Here is a 15,359-nt window from a genome sequence, read left to right as displayed (position 1 = left end):
ATATATATATATATATATAGAGCATGTAATTTTTACAAATATTTTAAACACAGTTTAATAGACTATAAAAAATACAAAATAAAATTGAGACTTTCCAATGAACAATTTGTCTAAAAAGATTAGTGGCAGTCGTTTTCTAGACTTCTTTGTCGGCGAGCTGCTTAGGGGTCATACGTGTCCACTCCGTATATCTCAAGGGCCACGATGCCAAGCATAAGACAAATTGCTACGGCACATGCCATCAACGTAGTTTTTGAAGTGCAGGATGGAAGACAAATTATAATAAGAGAAGTATCAAGCATCCAAGGCTATTATTACACAAAGGATTGCTCTGCTTCCATACATTGTTAAATCGGTCTCTATAATTTGAAGTCGACAAATAACTCATTCGGATTTTTTTTTAAAAATGACAAAATAACTTATGCGGTCCTTACAATTCCGGTTGACGGGATCATTACAAAATTATCCTAAAAAATAAAAATAAATAAAAAAAGCCCCGGATTGGCGTTGGAGTGACCGACCACCCCCTTAATTGACTAAAGGAGGTAATTGAATAATCCCCAAAGGCTTAATGGTGTTTTAGCAACCCTCGAATTAAGGACCACATCTTGCTCCAAGAGATAAAGTGTGCACCGCACTAGATGTCGTGTGAAGGCTGATCAATGAGGAGAATATTCTGATAATTCTAATTCTGCTGCAAGTGGAGCTGCTTGGCCACCATAGCCATGGGGTTGATCGGTTTGTAAGAACTAAGAAAAATGGTTTTGAAATGAAATGATTTAAAGAAAAGAATAGTTTCTTAAGACCACTAGAAGATCGAAAAGTTCGATCCCTCCTATAACAAGTCCAGCTTGCTCAAAGAAAGCTCCTTCTCGACACTCTTCCCTAAATACTTAAGTCCACTCAAACCCCCTAAACACCAATGCAAGCTCTTTTTCTAGTATTTTTTTTTAAAAAAAAAATTTATAATTAAGGATAAATTTGTTATTTCATAATGACCCCATTAAAATAAAAAATAATTTATTTTTTTTTATAATAAAAAAAGGCAGAATTCGTATGGAGGGAGTCATTTGTTACGCATACATATCACAAAAAATTATTTGTCAATTTTAAAACCTAGAACCTCAAACTACCTTCCCATAATTGTATTTTGCAACTCACTAATTCAACCTGCTTAATTGGGCCTTGTTGCAAAGCAATGATGCAGGCCGCCAGCACAGAGCATGTTCCGGCACAGAGCATGTCAAGCCAGAACATGCCTGTTATGGCCTAGACAGGTGATATGTCCTATAATTGGACATTTCTAACTAATTGAGTGCATGCACAATCGAAGGGCAATTTTGATTGTGTAAATTTCTCAAATGACCAATGTTTTCCTCCAAACAAGTTCAAAAGAAATTTCTCCAACTCAATTTATTAGATTGACATCTAGAATTAGAGCAAGTGAAAATCACATGCTCTAAAAAGAGATCTCAGTTTTAATAGACCAAGTTGAAAGAAAACTTTGTCCTTCTCAAATATATATTATTAAGTAGAGACCTGTGTGTCTTGTGGCTCAAATGAGCTACTACTACATGCAAAGTAAAAATTCGATGCTTAGGACATAAAAAATACCGTGTAACTATGTAAGTTCTATGGTAAAAATTAGAAAGCCAAGCAATAAAACAAAGATAAAATGAGAACCATACCCAACTCTAGTCCAAGGTTGAAATGATTGATCATAGCGCAGCTGTAATGCAAATTAAATTTTTTGTATGACTAAATCGAATTCTAAACCAATGAAATTCTTCATATTAAATCTTTTTAAAAAAAAAAAAAAAAAACCAACTTAGCAGTAATACATTATGCTAGTTCAACTTTCATGTTTTTACATCCCACTGAATCACTGATCCAGCTCACCAATGCCCGGTAAAATTCAGAGCTGCTAGGTCACCCAAAATATTTTCTTTTTCAAGACAAAATGAAGAAATAATAAGAAAACACTACAAGCAGGAACCATAATGACCTTGAAACTTAGCATCAATCAGAAAAGGTATAACCTAGGCTGGAGGACTTGACTTGAATAAGAGACTTTGTAGACAACAAACCATATGTTTGCAAGATGTCATAAATGCACCAGTCTAAATACCTGGAATATGTAGCCACTCTTAATTCTACAGTGTCAGGCAAGGAGGTACCACCATTCTTGCTCAACTGTGGACCCTTTGCTGTCAAGCATCTACTTAAACAACATAATAATTATGAAAAAGACTAACTTTAAGAAGTTACAAATGCATGTTTTAAAATCCTTTAATAGAGCTTATGTAACAAGATTTCAAATGGAATATACCAATATTCAGAGAAAAAAAAAACAATAAAAGTAAATGATATCTCAACCTTTTTCATTCTATCAATGCTAAATTCTCCATGATTCAGCTTTTCCCTCACAACAATAGTTTGATCAAGTATTTGGGACTGGTAAGCAGACAAGATGAGGGAAAAAAGTTGGGGAAATAATTCTTTCTAGATACTGGAAGCATCAATATATGGAGATACAAAAAGATCATAATTTATCAATCACTATGTGTAATATTATATATATCGGTTAAGTCCACCAAAAGTGAAGAGCTAAAAATACTTGGTCGTTTGTCAGATGGTGGATATTCATTGTGACATTGACATAAAATATTTTTATATTAATCCACCGAAAGCAAAATATTCAAATATTTTGAAACAACCATGCCAAAATAACCCTAATCACACTCACCTCAGTCTACCTCAGTCTACTACCATGATATGGTCGTAACATCCAATGTATCAATTTCCAACAGACCCTAAGATTATAACCTAAAAAGGATGAAACAGCCATAATGTCCGGCGTCTCTGTTTCCATTAGTAAGCAACCCTAAGACCACTAACAACATTCAATACAATCATAACCTCTAAAACTACAAACACTAGCTATTATACCTTAGAAAAAATCTGACTATCCAAACCATTTAGCTCACTACTGCTGATTCAGTCGCGAACCAAAAGAGCGCATTCAAGATCCTGTCCTCAATTCATGAAGGAACAGAGAAATTGCACATCACCACCAGAAATGTTAACACTCTAGAAAAGCAATTCAACCATCTTAAGTTCAAGTAGCATGTCTTTTCATATCAAACTTCAATTTGGCAATGGAAACCGATATTGTTTCTACATTATTACTTGCCAGTATCATGGTAGAAATCAAAATTGGGATGCAATTGAACCTTAACAACCATCACCTGGAAACACAGATTTGTCTCACCCAAAAAACAAAATGGACTACAAGTCTTAAGCACACCAAACGATGCCAGTTAGTAGAAATACCATAGAGCTCTCCCGTGGAAAACATGTGATAATGAACTTGATCAAGTACTATATGTCACAGATCTATCACTCAACCACTTGTGGTACCCATGGAGGCATCAAAACAAAATGGGTTTGATCTTGATTCCATAAAGGGGAAACACCAGCTTTTCAGATTAAATGCATAATGTTTAATATATACTTTCAGCAGAAAAAAATCATGGACAAATTGCCCCCCGCCCCCTTTCTCTCCTTTACCTCAAATCAACAATAAATAAGAACAAAATCCTGCCCAATCCATAAATACCTCCAACAATATTGCAAGTTCCAGAATTTTATCAAAATTATATAACTCTCTGTCATGCATGCAAGTTTTGAAACCTTTTATCTCTCCGGAAAAACACTCAAGGTATTCTCCAAAAAGCCCCCATCCTCATTTAAAAATTTTAATCTTGGCACCTCCACCAAAAGAAAAGGTAAAACCTCAATCTGAAACTCTTGACTTCAAGTAAGTTTCCCAAAGCATCAAGATTGTATCATCAACAAAGCAATCAAACTTTTGCACTTTAACACAACAGCCCATATCAGAAATCCTCAAGATTTTGATACCTAAGGCTAAAGGGGCAGGTCCATCCATTCTCCACCAGAAGAAAATACATCACTTCTTAGTCAAGGTCCTTGGGACACATCCTAAACTATAAGCATCAAAACCCAAGATATTCTACCAAAAACTTCATAGAGAGGAAACAAAAGAGTAAGAGAGGTGAAGAACTAGAGGAAAGTAGTACGAAGACACGCAGGGAATATATAATGCTACTTCAACTTTTCTGATGCAATCAGGAGCACGATTAAACAGCATCATTCTCTTTCTAGCAGCAAGTCACTTGTTCATCATTATGAAGTGTATCCCGCATTTCCAAGCCCACCTAAAACAATTATGAACCTCTGAAACATTAATAGAAGAGAATTCACAATAATGGACTACAATTTGGAAATTGAAAGTACTGTATTACCACTGATTCCTAGAATCTAATAGTAATAGCCACTGCCATATGGGCGGTCACTCCCATAGAAAGATGAATATGGACCTCCACCATACTGCAACAGGAAATTGACAATAAAATATTATTGAAATGTCAATGTAACAAGTGAAATTAAATAAGCTGATAGGGATTTCTCACATCAGGGCCATAATAATCATGGGGGTAGGTACTGCTGCCAGCTCCATAAGCATCTGGAACATAAAGCCAGTTAAATGATCCATCTGATGTAAAGAACATGTCAAGATAAAGAAAAGAAAAATTCAATACCGAACATAAAAATCATACCACGATAGCTGTTTGCACGAAAAGCAGATGTATCAGCGTAATCCAAACGCGGGCGAAACCTATTAGGCTCCATGTAATCAGGATCAGGGTCCTAAAACCCAGAAGCATTACGTCAACAAGTAAAGATACTATAGAAGTCAGTAAAGATTATGAAAACACACAATTTAAATTAAAATAAATGAAGCCAAAAAGAAAAAGAAAAACACACCGTCATATAAAACGGGCGCTTCATCCCATGTGCATCGTCGTCATAAAAAAAAGGCTCATCAAAGTGCCTTCCAATGAAAGGTCTGTCAAAGTGTCTCTCCGGAGAATATGGTTGCCTCCTAGAAGGAAAATGCATCCCACTGCCTCTATAAGGGGCACCATGCCAGGGTCGATCAAGATTAGGTCTTGAAGGGGCAGTGACCGCACGTCCCACACCAGATGCATAATTACCACCTCTATATGAATCCCTTCTTCCCCCTGCTTTTGAAGAAGAAGAATTTATTATAAACTAACAGAACAGCTATTTATAAGATGTCAATTTTTTTGTTGGTGGGAGAGAGAGAATGCTTGTCTAAAAACAAGACAGTGAGCTCAACAAATAACCTCGTCCAGTAAATTGCCTCCCATGAAACTCATTATATGGATTATCATATTTATTTGGAAAACCCATTCTACTAGTTTGACCACGTCCACCTTGATAGAAACCCCTATTCCGTTGGAAATTTGCACGGTGAAAGGGCTGTCCTCCCCGCCCAAACCCCCTTCCTGTAGGCAACAGGAAGTTGAATGAAAACAAAAATTAAAGCAAAAAAACAAAAAAGCTTTACATACAGTTATACAAAGATCAAATTCTCACAAATAAATGAATAAAAAAACAAACAAACCACCAAAATTTGACGTTGCTCCACCATTGCCATGGCCAATTCGAAATCCACCACACATTCCACCCTTCACAGCCTGTGTTTTGGGCAAAGGATTTGAAAGCCTTGCTTTCACTTTCATCTAGCAGTTCATATGACAACAGTGTAATGCACTTAATTAATAATACAACAAGAGTTTAAAGATAAATTATGTCAAATATTACTATTCTCATGCACCTGCATATACACAGTCGTGTATACCTGACTGGTAAAAGCTAAATATATATATACATATATTTGTGTGTGTGTGGGAGGGGGGTGAACGTATACATCTACGTATTTATGTATGTTCTGTATGAATGTATAGATCAATTCATTTTAAGGACATTACAACACCCACCCACCACCCTCTTTTTCGGTGGTCTGTTTTAAAACCATGCAATCAACCATTATATCGTTCCAATGTGCCCGTCCCTTATCAATCTCTGATGTATCATGTTTTCTTTTTAAGGTGCACACATAATTGAGAGAAAAAATAAACAAGAAAATAAATACTTCAAATAAGAAATACCTTCCCATCACCCAGTTGTGAATTGTTTATACCAGCAATACTAGCAACAGCAGCTTCATGGGTAGAGAAATCAACAAATCCAAAATCCTTTCTCTTGGCTGTTGACATATTCCGGGCCAGGACAATTCGTGCAATCTCCCCATAACCTTTAAGCTGCTCTCTAACATGGTCTTCATCCCAGTGAGGCGGAAGCCCATCAAGAAAGATTGACTTCACTTGGGCCATGACTGCTGGGTCAGGCTCACGTAAAGGTTCAGCAAAAGCTACTTTGGCAGTTCTCTCAGGGTGGCCAAAAACAACATCAGGCTTTTGAAGCCTCTTGTAAGCAAGCATGGCCTCCGCATGGCAAGAGAACTCAAGGAATGCAAAACCCCGGCTCAACCCCTCATGCTGAACATCTGGAACAAGAGTGATGTTTTCAACACCTTCCACATCGTATTCTTTCAACTTCTGTTTGATCTGTCATTGAATTTAGTATCAAGAATCAGTACAGAAGCTAAGAAATAAATATTTAAATAGCAATTCTTTGATACCTACAGCTTCCTTAGTCCATGTATTGCAGATATTACCCAGAAACAACGAGTCATTGTCCTCACTGGGTGCAGTTCCGCACCGCTTTCCATGAATCTGTAGACAATAAGGAATTAGAATGAAAAGTGTAAATGTGCAAAACAAAATGTATTGAATAGTTACATACAACAGGGTTCTTCATTTCTGACAAAGCCCGCTGTGCATGCTCCTTATTAGCGAACTTCACAAATGCATACCCCTTATTCTTATTAGTAGATGGATCCCTATGCAACCTAACTTCAACTACCTCTCCAATCCTCTCAAAGACCTTTCTCACATCTTCCTCCTCTGCATCCCGATCCAACCCACCGACAAATATCTCATGCTCTTTTTTAATCTTACGCTCCTTAGCAACAGCTGTTAATTCCCTGCATTCTTCTTCCAATCCCTCATTATATTCAGCAGGCTCCTCTGGATCATACTCAGCAGGCTCCTCCGGATCATCCTCAACAAGCTCGTCTTCCCCATGTTCACCAAGGTCCACTCTATCGCCGTAATCTTCAATTCCCTCATCACTCCCATACTCCTTCACAAATTGAGCATCTTCTTCACGGAAGTCCTCTATGACATTTTCTCCCATGTTAACAGGATCAACATTGGGTTCCTCGTTATTTCCAACACCTCTTGTATCCTCCTCTTTTTCCTCGATAACTTCCTCTCCGTCCTTTGCACCATCAGTTTCCTCATCCTCAGCTGATTTTGCAACCTCTTCAACAACAGGCTCTTCTCGCCTTACAGAATCTCCAACATTTGCAATAGCAGCTATTTGTACTTCCATTGCACTTTCTTCCTTCTTTGCAGATACACTAATATTTTCAGCAACTGGTTCTTCCACTTCCACAGAACTTTCAACAACAGTTTCCTCCACTTCCATAACAGTTCCTTCCTTCCTCGCAGAATCACCAGTGTTTTCAACAACAGGCTCCCCCACTTCTGTCACGGTCTCTTCATTCTTCCCAGATTCTCCAACATTTTCAACAGTGGCTTCCTCTAGATCCTCCTTCTCCCGAGATTCTTCAACTTTTGCCTTCACTGATTCCCCAGATTTGGGTGTCTGCGTTGTAACACCTTTTGCCGAAGTGGGCGTCTTAGCTCTCCCAGACATCCTCTTCACCACCTTTTTTGTCACCTTAACGACTTTTGTGCCTGGAGTCACCTGAGCACCATCACCTGATGCTTTGGGCTCCTCTGCTACTAGTTCAAAACAACGTAAGCTAAGTATGCAGCCCATAAATTACATATTACGATTTCAGTAGTAACATAAGAACGCCAATAAATACATACACGCACAATTAAACCTAATTGGACTATTCGATTAAGCTGATTTCTGTTAGTGAAATCAACAACCACTATAACACTAACGAATTACACTATATTTGTTTCATTCCACGGGGATCCTACCAGGGTGCCTTCTACTTCTAATAGGCCATGAACTAGATAAGAATCATTCTCAACGAGTCCACAAGAAGTGGAATCCAAACAGGACTTTCACCGAGAAACTAAAACCAGTACTCAAACAAACAATTAATCAATTAACAGAGTTTGATCATTACCTGATGACTGTTGGGGTTTCGAATCGGAACCCGTGCTCGGTGGGGTTGCGGTCTCGTTCTTCCTCACCGGCTTCGCTTTGGTGGCGGGGGGGCGCTTCGCCTCGGCGGATTTTGGAGTATCCAAACCCGCGCCCGAATCGGGAGGATTCGGAGGCGTTTTGGTCGCCGATTTCCTTGGTGGCGGCGTTTTCTTCGCAGTCGCCGGTTTAGGAGTATCCGAATTACGAGTTCTCATGCTGGTACACGGCAATCGGAAAGTGAAATTGCTCTCGGATTGAAGCTTGAAACCCTTAAATAATTAAATTTAATGGACAGGGTTTTGATGGAGAAGAGCTTGGTATATAGATAGTTGAAATGCGAGAAGATTGGAACTTCGGATGGGTAGTGTTGACGATTGCGTTGGAATCACCGGGTCCTCGAGGTTTAGCGGACATGGGCCTGTGGCTATTTTTGGGACACGACGGCCTGCATTATTAGATTTCATTTTCACCACTATTATCCTAACCAATATTAGGGATAAAAAAGGCTGACCGGCTAACCATCAATAGATAATCAAAATATGGATCTTTCGTTGGGAATTCTCTAAGTGCACTAACCATCAATAGATAATCACTTTTAAATACGGTTAGCAAAAATTGCTAACTGCCTAAGTAGTTACGGTTTTATGTTTTTTTCAAAACCGCTAACTGCCTCTCTCTCTCTCTCTCTCTCTCTATATATATATATATATATATATATATATGAAACATGTTGTTTTTAAACATCACCTAGGCACCACATTTTCACTCATACTAAGCACTGTAATTTGGTACAAGAGCATATACTCTTTATAAATTGACGTGGTAGTTATAAAAATTTATCAGTCAGCATTTTAACAGTTAATATTTTTCCGTTAAAAAAAATAAAATTTTTTTTTTAATTTTTTTTAACGAGTTATATATTTATTGATATAATAATCAAATTGGGCGAAATGCTTGATACAATGTTAAAGATATAATTTGAAAATAATAACCCAAACATTATCTATGACGCACACAATAGCTTATCGGGCTATTATAAGGTAATATCTATGAAATATCATCGTCCCAATCAGTTTTAAATCTACAAAAAATTTCGACAAATCATATCTCTATCCACTTCTATGTCATTTATTTCTTGGCTTTTTCATTTCCGTTACTAGTGTTTTATTAAATGCAATTTCCTTCGCTGCTTATAACATGATGACAATTGTTCTTTAGGCTTTATAATTCCTCCGCTATCGGTCTATGGTTTGCTTCCAGAAAAAAGAAGTGCTTCTATGTCGTTTATTTCTTGGCTTTTTCATTTCCGCTAATAGTGTTTTATCAAACGCAATTTCCTTCGCTGCTTATAACATGATGACAATTGTTTTTTATGCTTTATAATTCCTCCGATATTGGTCTATGGTTTGCTTCCAGAAAAAAGAAGTATAAGAAAACAAATGACCGACCGAAAATCAAATCCATTATTCGTAAGGATTAATGAAAACAAAACTTAACTAAAAGTATATTTAGAGAGAAGACATTATTATTTAAAAACAACGAAAATACAATAACAACAAAAACCCAACACAACCTCACATGTTTCATACGCCACCCTCGGCTAGCTATTCATTGCTAGAAAGTACCCCGATGACCATTGACACATGCGCTCCAGTCGATCTACGGTGGATACGAAAAAAGGGAGGAGAATGAAAAAAGAAGCAGGTAGGAGAGAGTTGTAATTTCCTTCCCCCCACTCTATGTATTTCCTTAATGTAGTTATTATTGTCACATTTTAGAAAAATTATAATAAAATTGATAGTATTTTTAGCATGGAAAATGATTGTTTTCTTATTGTATTTTTTAAAAAAATTTTAAAATTTTTTAAATTATCATTGAGTTTGTGAGCTTATTCTCTTTTGGTCGGTAAGCAGAACCATTTCATATAACTTAAAATAGTTATATTTCCTATTTTAGCTATTAATTTTTTAAAGAAAACCATTGATTCGAAAGAAAGTTTTTTTTTTTTTTTTCTCATTATGCTTATTGTAATAGCGGGTCAAGTCGAGACGTTGTACCCGAAACCCATCCGGAACCAATTATATTTTTTATACCGTACTTAAGTTAGCAAAAAATCGCTTGCAGAGTCCGTTCTTCACCTTCCATCCGAAGAAGGCGATGATCGGACGCAGCTACACGACACAATAACATCTCTTGAGCGACGCGTTTCGATCGCAACCTGAAAGCACCACCTGGCAGCCATGGGTGCCTCAGACTCCACACTCTCAAGCTCACAGGTAGCTCTTCAACCACACCTAAATTTCCAAGATTACCTCCACTAAATGCATGCTGTTTAAATTCATCGCTAATTTGTTACATTAACGTCTTGTTTCACTGCACGCGAAGAAGCTGGCCGACGAAATCTCCACCGTATCCGAACAATCAGAGATCGCAGATCCCATCTTAGAGACGCTCAAATCCCTCAAAGTAGTATGTCTTCGAATGCATATTTTCAAATTTGTGTTTTGTTAATAGGGTTTTGGTATTTATTAATTAAGTATTTTAATGAACAAGGAAAGTGCTACCTTAGGACGTTGTGACAAATGATTCGAATTTGGACTCTGAAATTTTTTTGTTTCTAAGTTATTTTGGCTTATAATTTGTAGACAGCACCAATACTGACGGCACCACCGGCGGAGAGTAGCTTGACTGACATATTGGTGAGGAAACCTTCGTCTTCTTCGGTTCCAGGTGTGCTTCTTTAAGAGGATATATTGCTCAAATTCTACTATTTGCTGATTTGTAATTACTGTCTGTAACTCTTGCTTGTTTTTAGAGCCACATGTTAATGGCATAACTAGACAAGGAAGTTGGTTCTGCGAGGAAAAACCAGGTTGTAGTCCTTACAAACAAAAACCCAGGAATCTAAATTTCAAAATAACTTCAAATTAGAGCTTTATTGTTTTAGGCAGATTCTAATTCTTACTGAAGCAACTGATATCAGAGGCCCCCAAGTTGTGGTAATATCATATAGGGTTACTGTCTAGCACATATATGGTCTCACTGAAACCTGTTAATGGTGCATTGGATGGGTGGCTAAATGATAGGAAATCATGATGGTTAATTTTAAGTTTTCCTCTTTTTATTTTTTTTAACCAATTTTTCAGTTTTCACTTTAGGAGCTCCTCTGCCTTGTTCTCATATTCTATTTTGATTGGGAACAAGAAAAGTTGTTCTTATTAGAACTTTAGTGTTCCTGTATCTAAATTGAGTATCAATTTTATAGACTCATAACCTGTTGCTGGTACTGAATAGATGCAGAAATGATAATGGTTTCTTGTTTCTAACACCAATGTATTAGAGGACTAATGATTCTTTTTACAAGGATGGGGCCTGAATTCAGGTCACGCATGGAAAAAGCTTTATTCTAGAAGTCCAGCTGAAGCTGGCAGCTCATTAGTAAAAGGAGGGGATAATGGAGGATCAAGACAAGGATATTTCTGACTTTGAATTTCTTGCAAATTGTCTGTGTGATAAGCTTGGCAGAAGTGCTTTCAATCACCATCTCCATAAAGGCAGCCCCTTCCCTCCCTCATTTCTTCCCTTATTTTTCATTGTGAAGATGAGAATTTCTGGAATAAAAACCTCCTTGACAATATTGTCCCCACTACATGCCCCTCTCACCCCCTCCCCAACCCACCCAGTTGCACATCTGCCCAATGTGGATGTTCTTATCCATCTTAAGTTCTTAACCATCATGTGTAAGGGTTTTCGTCATTTATGTCTGAATTGTTCACTTATTATGGGTCACAAACATTAACAAAGAGCCACGATGTCACATCTTGCTAGAATACATTTATGATTTAAATGCAAAACATTGAAGAAACTTAATCATTGTTGTCGTTTATCTCTATCCCATGCACCAACTGACCACAAAATGTTTAAGCATCCTGGTTCCATGAATGACTTTTGGGGTATTTATTTCCTCTTAGTTAAATTGTTGCAATGCTATTTATAACTTTTTAAGCTGGAAACAGTTCAGTTGTGAAGCTAATTCATTATTCTTTTCTATGTTTGAAATAGCTACCGTAGATCCGAAGGTGCTGCTGGAGCTCTTCTCTATGTACCGTGATTGGCAGGATGCAAAGGCTCAAATGATTAGCAAAAAACAGGTTTGACTTAGAAATTTTTTGAGTTCACTAGCAGTTTAACTAACGAGAAGATGACTTCAGCACTGCGCAAGGCATGTGATAGATTAGATCTGCAATGGATCCTTAAGATCCTAAATCGGACGTGCCACGTGGATCTGCAATTGGATTAAAATTCAAGTTTGTTTCTGATACTATGATGATGGGATTCAGATCTGCTTCAGAAACAAATAATTTTGATCTAATCTAAGATCCTTGTAAAAACTCGGATTCTGGCATGTTCACAATTAAATTCAATTTTATTCCAAGATTTGCTGATTTTGAACTTCTTTAACATGTAGCTTGGTCATCAATTATGGAGGTGAAAAAGTAAAAATGGTCAGTCAACCATCGTAACATGGTTCAGATCCACTGGCTGGATCAAAACTACTTTTAGACTCTCACGGAAAAAGCTTTTGTGCCAGTATTCAGTCTTGTTAAGTACTGGCATCACATTAGGGAAATTAACCCGTTTCCTGTTCTTATTGCTTTATGAAAACTATGATTTTTTTTTTTGTTGGTCCTACATTCAGCTTAATTTGGGAATAATTGTTGCAGGAAGAGATAGAAAACAAGATAGAAGTTGCAGATGCTTTGGCAGTTAAACTTCTACAACGTTTTAATTATTCAGTGTCGGCAATGAAGTCAACTTCACAACATTTATCAGGAGGTAATTGATTAGTCAAAATCTCACTTTGTGAATAGTTCAGTTGCTCACAACAAACAAATGCATTGTGGAATCAATTGATGGAGGGGGAATCTGATGGACCCAGTGAATGGCGAATCTCAGTTCCATCTTGCATGGGGTCCATTGTTTTACATCTTAGGAATTAGGAAGGAAGGACAGATTAACCGGGACTACTGCTTTGCACATGCTTCTGCTCTCTAATTATTATGGAGATCTATTGACTTTTTGCCTTGGGAAAATGCATGCAGTTCATGCATTGCAGGTGGAGATTGGGGAGCTTAAAGGAAGGTTAACGGAGGTTATTAGTAACTGTGATGCATTGTGCAAGAGAATTGCTTCTGAGGGGCCAGAATCTCTTCGGTCATCCATCAAGCCATTTGCAATTGCCACTGCCGACTCAGAAATCAGCCCTGGTTCTTCTTCTTTGCCAAAAGATCTGACCAAAACTCTGCCATCGACGGAAGCCAAGTTGGACTCATAGATACTTTTGTTCCCGTGTATAGTCAAAAGATTTTCATTGATTGAGATTGAAGTTAATCCTTAGTGGCTAACCAGAACAGCTTTATCATACATGTCTGACTGATATTTGGACGACTCTTGTAAAAATCTCAATGAAGCATTCATCATATGAGACAAAAAGGTTATTGACTCTCGTCACTCTCAGGCATTTACAGTTTTTTTTTTTTTTTTAGTCAAAGCGGGAGAGGGGGAAAAGGGGCATTTACGGTTTATTCACTCTTAAAAAAAGATAAAAATGAAAAACTAAAGGACAGTGAAGGCAACGGGAAGCCCCACCCAGATTCATTGCACTTCGCTTTCTTTGGGCACAATGACAGGTTCGCTCTGTTGATACAAGGCCAAAGCTTTGTGAAAACTGAATTTGCTGAATGAATATTTCTTTTCAGACGCATCATGTGACTTATTTAATTTTGCTTTTTTGAATTTATTGCAGAGAGATATGATGAACATTGAACAACTTCCATTTCTCTCAAATCGATATGATCATATCCGGGATACCCAAAAGAGCCTCACTGTTCAAAACTGCCAAGATCTCAAGCTTCCCCCATACGAATATGATTCGATAAACCCAAGAAGAAGAAGAAGAATACCAAAGGAACAAGTATGGATTTTGATAGAATCAAATCAATGGGTGCTTACAGAAAATCAAACAATGCATAACTTAACAAATTAATAATAGCTTAAAACACCATAACCACATAAATTACGGAATCAAATACTATTGAGCTCTTTGAAAAAAGCACATTATAACCCAAAAGCCCAGTAGATTGAGATCTGAACCAAAAAATGATAGCCCCATGATTAGGGCTGTTGCTGGGCATCCATGTACCCTGCATCCACGAGCACCTTCTCCCTCTTGGCCAACTCAACGTCCTCGTCCACCATCATCTTCACCAACTGCTCGAACCCCACCTTGGGCTTCCAACCAAGCACCTTCTTGGCCTTGCCGGCGTCCCCTTTCAGATTGTCAACCTCGGCGGGTCTGAAGTAGCGCTTGTCTATCACCACGTGGTCCCTCCAGCTAAGCCCCACATACCCGAACGCCACCTCCAGGAACTCCTCCACCGTGTGCGAATCCTCCGTGGCCACCACGTAGTCGTCCGGCGCGTCCTGCTGCAGCATCATCCACATCGCCTCCACGTAGTCCCCAGCGAAACCCCAGTCCCTCGAGGCCTGCAAATTCCCCAGGAAGAGCTTGCTCTGAAGCCCGATCTTGATCCGACCTACGGCCCGCGTGATCTTCCGGGTCACAAAATTCTCGCCCCGCCTGGGCGACTCGTGGTTGAATAGTATCCCATTGCACGCGTATAGCCCGTAGGCCTCGCGGTAGTTCACGGTGTACCAATGAGCCGCGCACTTGGAGGCGGCGTAAGGGGACCGGGGATGGAACGGCGTCGTTTCCGACTGGGGAGGCGGCGTCGACCCGAACATCTCAGACGACCCGGCCTGGTAGTACTTGATGTGGGTCCGATCAGTGGCGGCGATATGCGACCGGACGGCCTCGAGGAGGCGGAGGGCCCCAGTCGCCACAACGTCGGCCGTGTAGTCGGGGATCTCGAAGGAGACAGCCACGTGGGACTGGGCGGCGAGGTTGTAGACCTCGTCGGGGCGGATCGTGTCGAGCCATCGGCGGAGCGAGGACGCGTCGGTGAGGTCAGCGTAGTGGAGCTTCATGCGGGCCTTATGCGCGTTGTGTGGGTCGATGTAGATGTGGTTGATGCGCTGGGTGTTGAAGTTGGAGGACCGCCGGATCAGCCCGTGCACCTCGTACCCCTTGTCCAGCA

The 15,359-nt window shown here is 38.9% G+C and overlaps 3 protein-coding genes across 6 annotated transcripts; 1 reads left to right on the top strand and 2 right to left on the bottom strand.

Moving 5' to 3' along the window:
- Positions 1-1,819: 1,819 nt before the first annotated feature.
- LOC132168715 (uncharacterized) lies at positions 1,820-8,640 on the bottom strand. Of its 3 annotated transcripts, none has more exons than XM_059579740.2 (11): positions 8,183-8,640; positions 6,757-7,823; positions 6,597-6,686; positions 6,060-6,518; positions 5,513-5,630; positions 5,232-5,393; positions 4,849-5,105; positions 4,641-4,731; positions 4,494-4,546; positions 4,326-4,410; positions 1,820-4,238 (listed from the first exon to the last, which is right to left on the bottom strand). In XM_059579740.2, exons 1-10 carry the CDS (start codon positions 8,415-8,417, stop codon positions 4,342-4,344), a joined length of 2,601 nt encoding a protein of 866 aa, XP_059435723.1. In that variant the 5' UTR covers positions 8,418-8,640; the 3' UTR covers positions 1,820-4,238; positions 4,326-4,341. The 3 variants fall into 3 exon arrangements, with proteins under 3 accessions (XP_059435723.1, XP_059435724.1, XP_059435725.1); XM_059579741.2 differs by having other exon boundaries at positions 5,516-5,630; XM_059579742.2 differs by having other exon boundaries at positions 6,757-7,820.
- Positions 8,641-10,308: 1,668 nt separating this feature from the next.
- On the top strand, positions 10,309-14,300 carry LOC132171145 (uncharacterized). Of its 2 annotated transcripts, none has more exons than XM_059582386.2 (7): positions 10,309-10,478; positions 10,591-10,671; positions 10,848-10,932; positions 12,265-12,353; positions 12,927-13,038; positions 13,305-13,696; positions 14,009-14,300. In XM_059582386.2, the coding sequence occupies exons 1-6, from the start codon at positions 10,443-10,445 to the stop codon at positions 13,535-13,537; spliced, it is 636 nt and encodes a 211-aa protein (XP_059438369.1). In that variant the 5' UTR covers positions 10,309-10,442; the 3' UTR covers positions 13,538-13,696; positions 14,009-14,300. The 2 variants fall into 2 exon arrangements, with proteins under 2 accessions (XP_059438369.1, XP_059438368.1); XM_059582385.2 differs by having other exon boundaries at positions 10,588-10,671.
- LOC132171144 (GDP-mannose 4,6 dehydratase 1) lies at positions 14,211-15,359 on the bottom strand (the record flags this gene model as incomplete). Its single annotated transcript, XM_059582384.2, is given in 1 exon segment — positions 14,211-15,359. A coding segment is annotated over 1 exon segment (983 nt), but the record flags the coding sequence as incomplete, so codon positions are not given.

The sequence above is a fragment of the Corylus avellana genome, chromosome 1 (assembly GCF_965113065.1).
Source record: "Corylus avellana chromosome 1, dhCorAvel1.hap1.2, whole genome shotgun sequence".
In the NCBI taxonomy this organism is placed as follows: Eukaryota; Viridiplantae; Streptophyta; class Magnoliopsida; order Fagales; family Betulaceae; genus Corylus; species Corylus avellana.
Note: the sequence above shows the minus strand (reverse complement) of the source record. Positions and strands in the feature narration are given on the sequence as shown.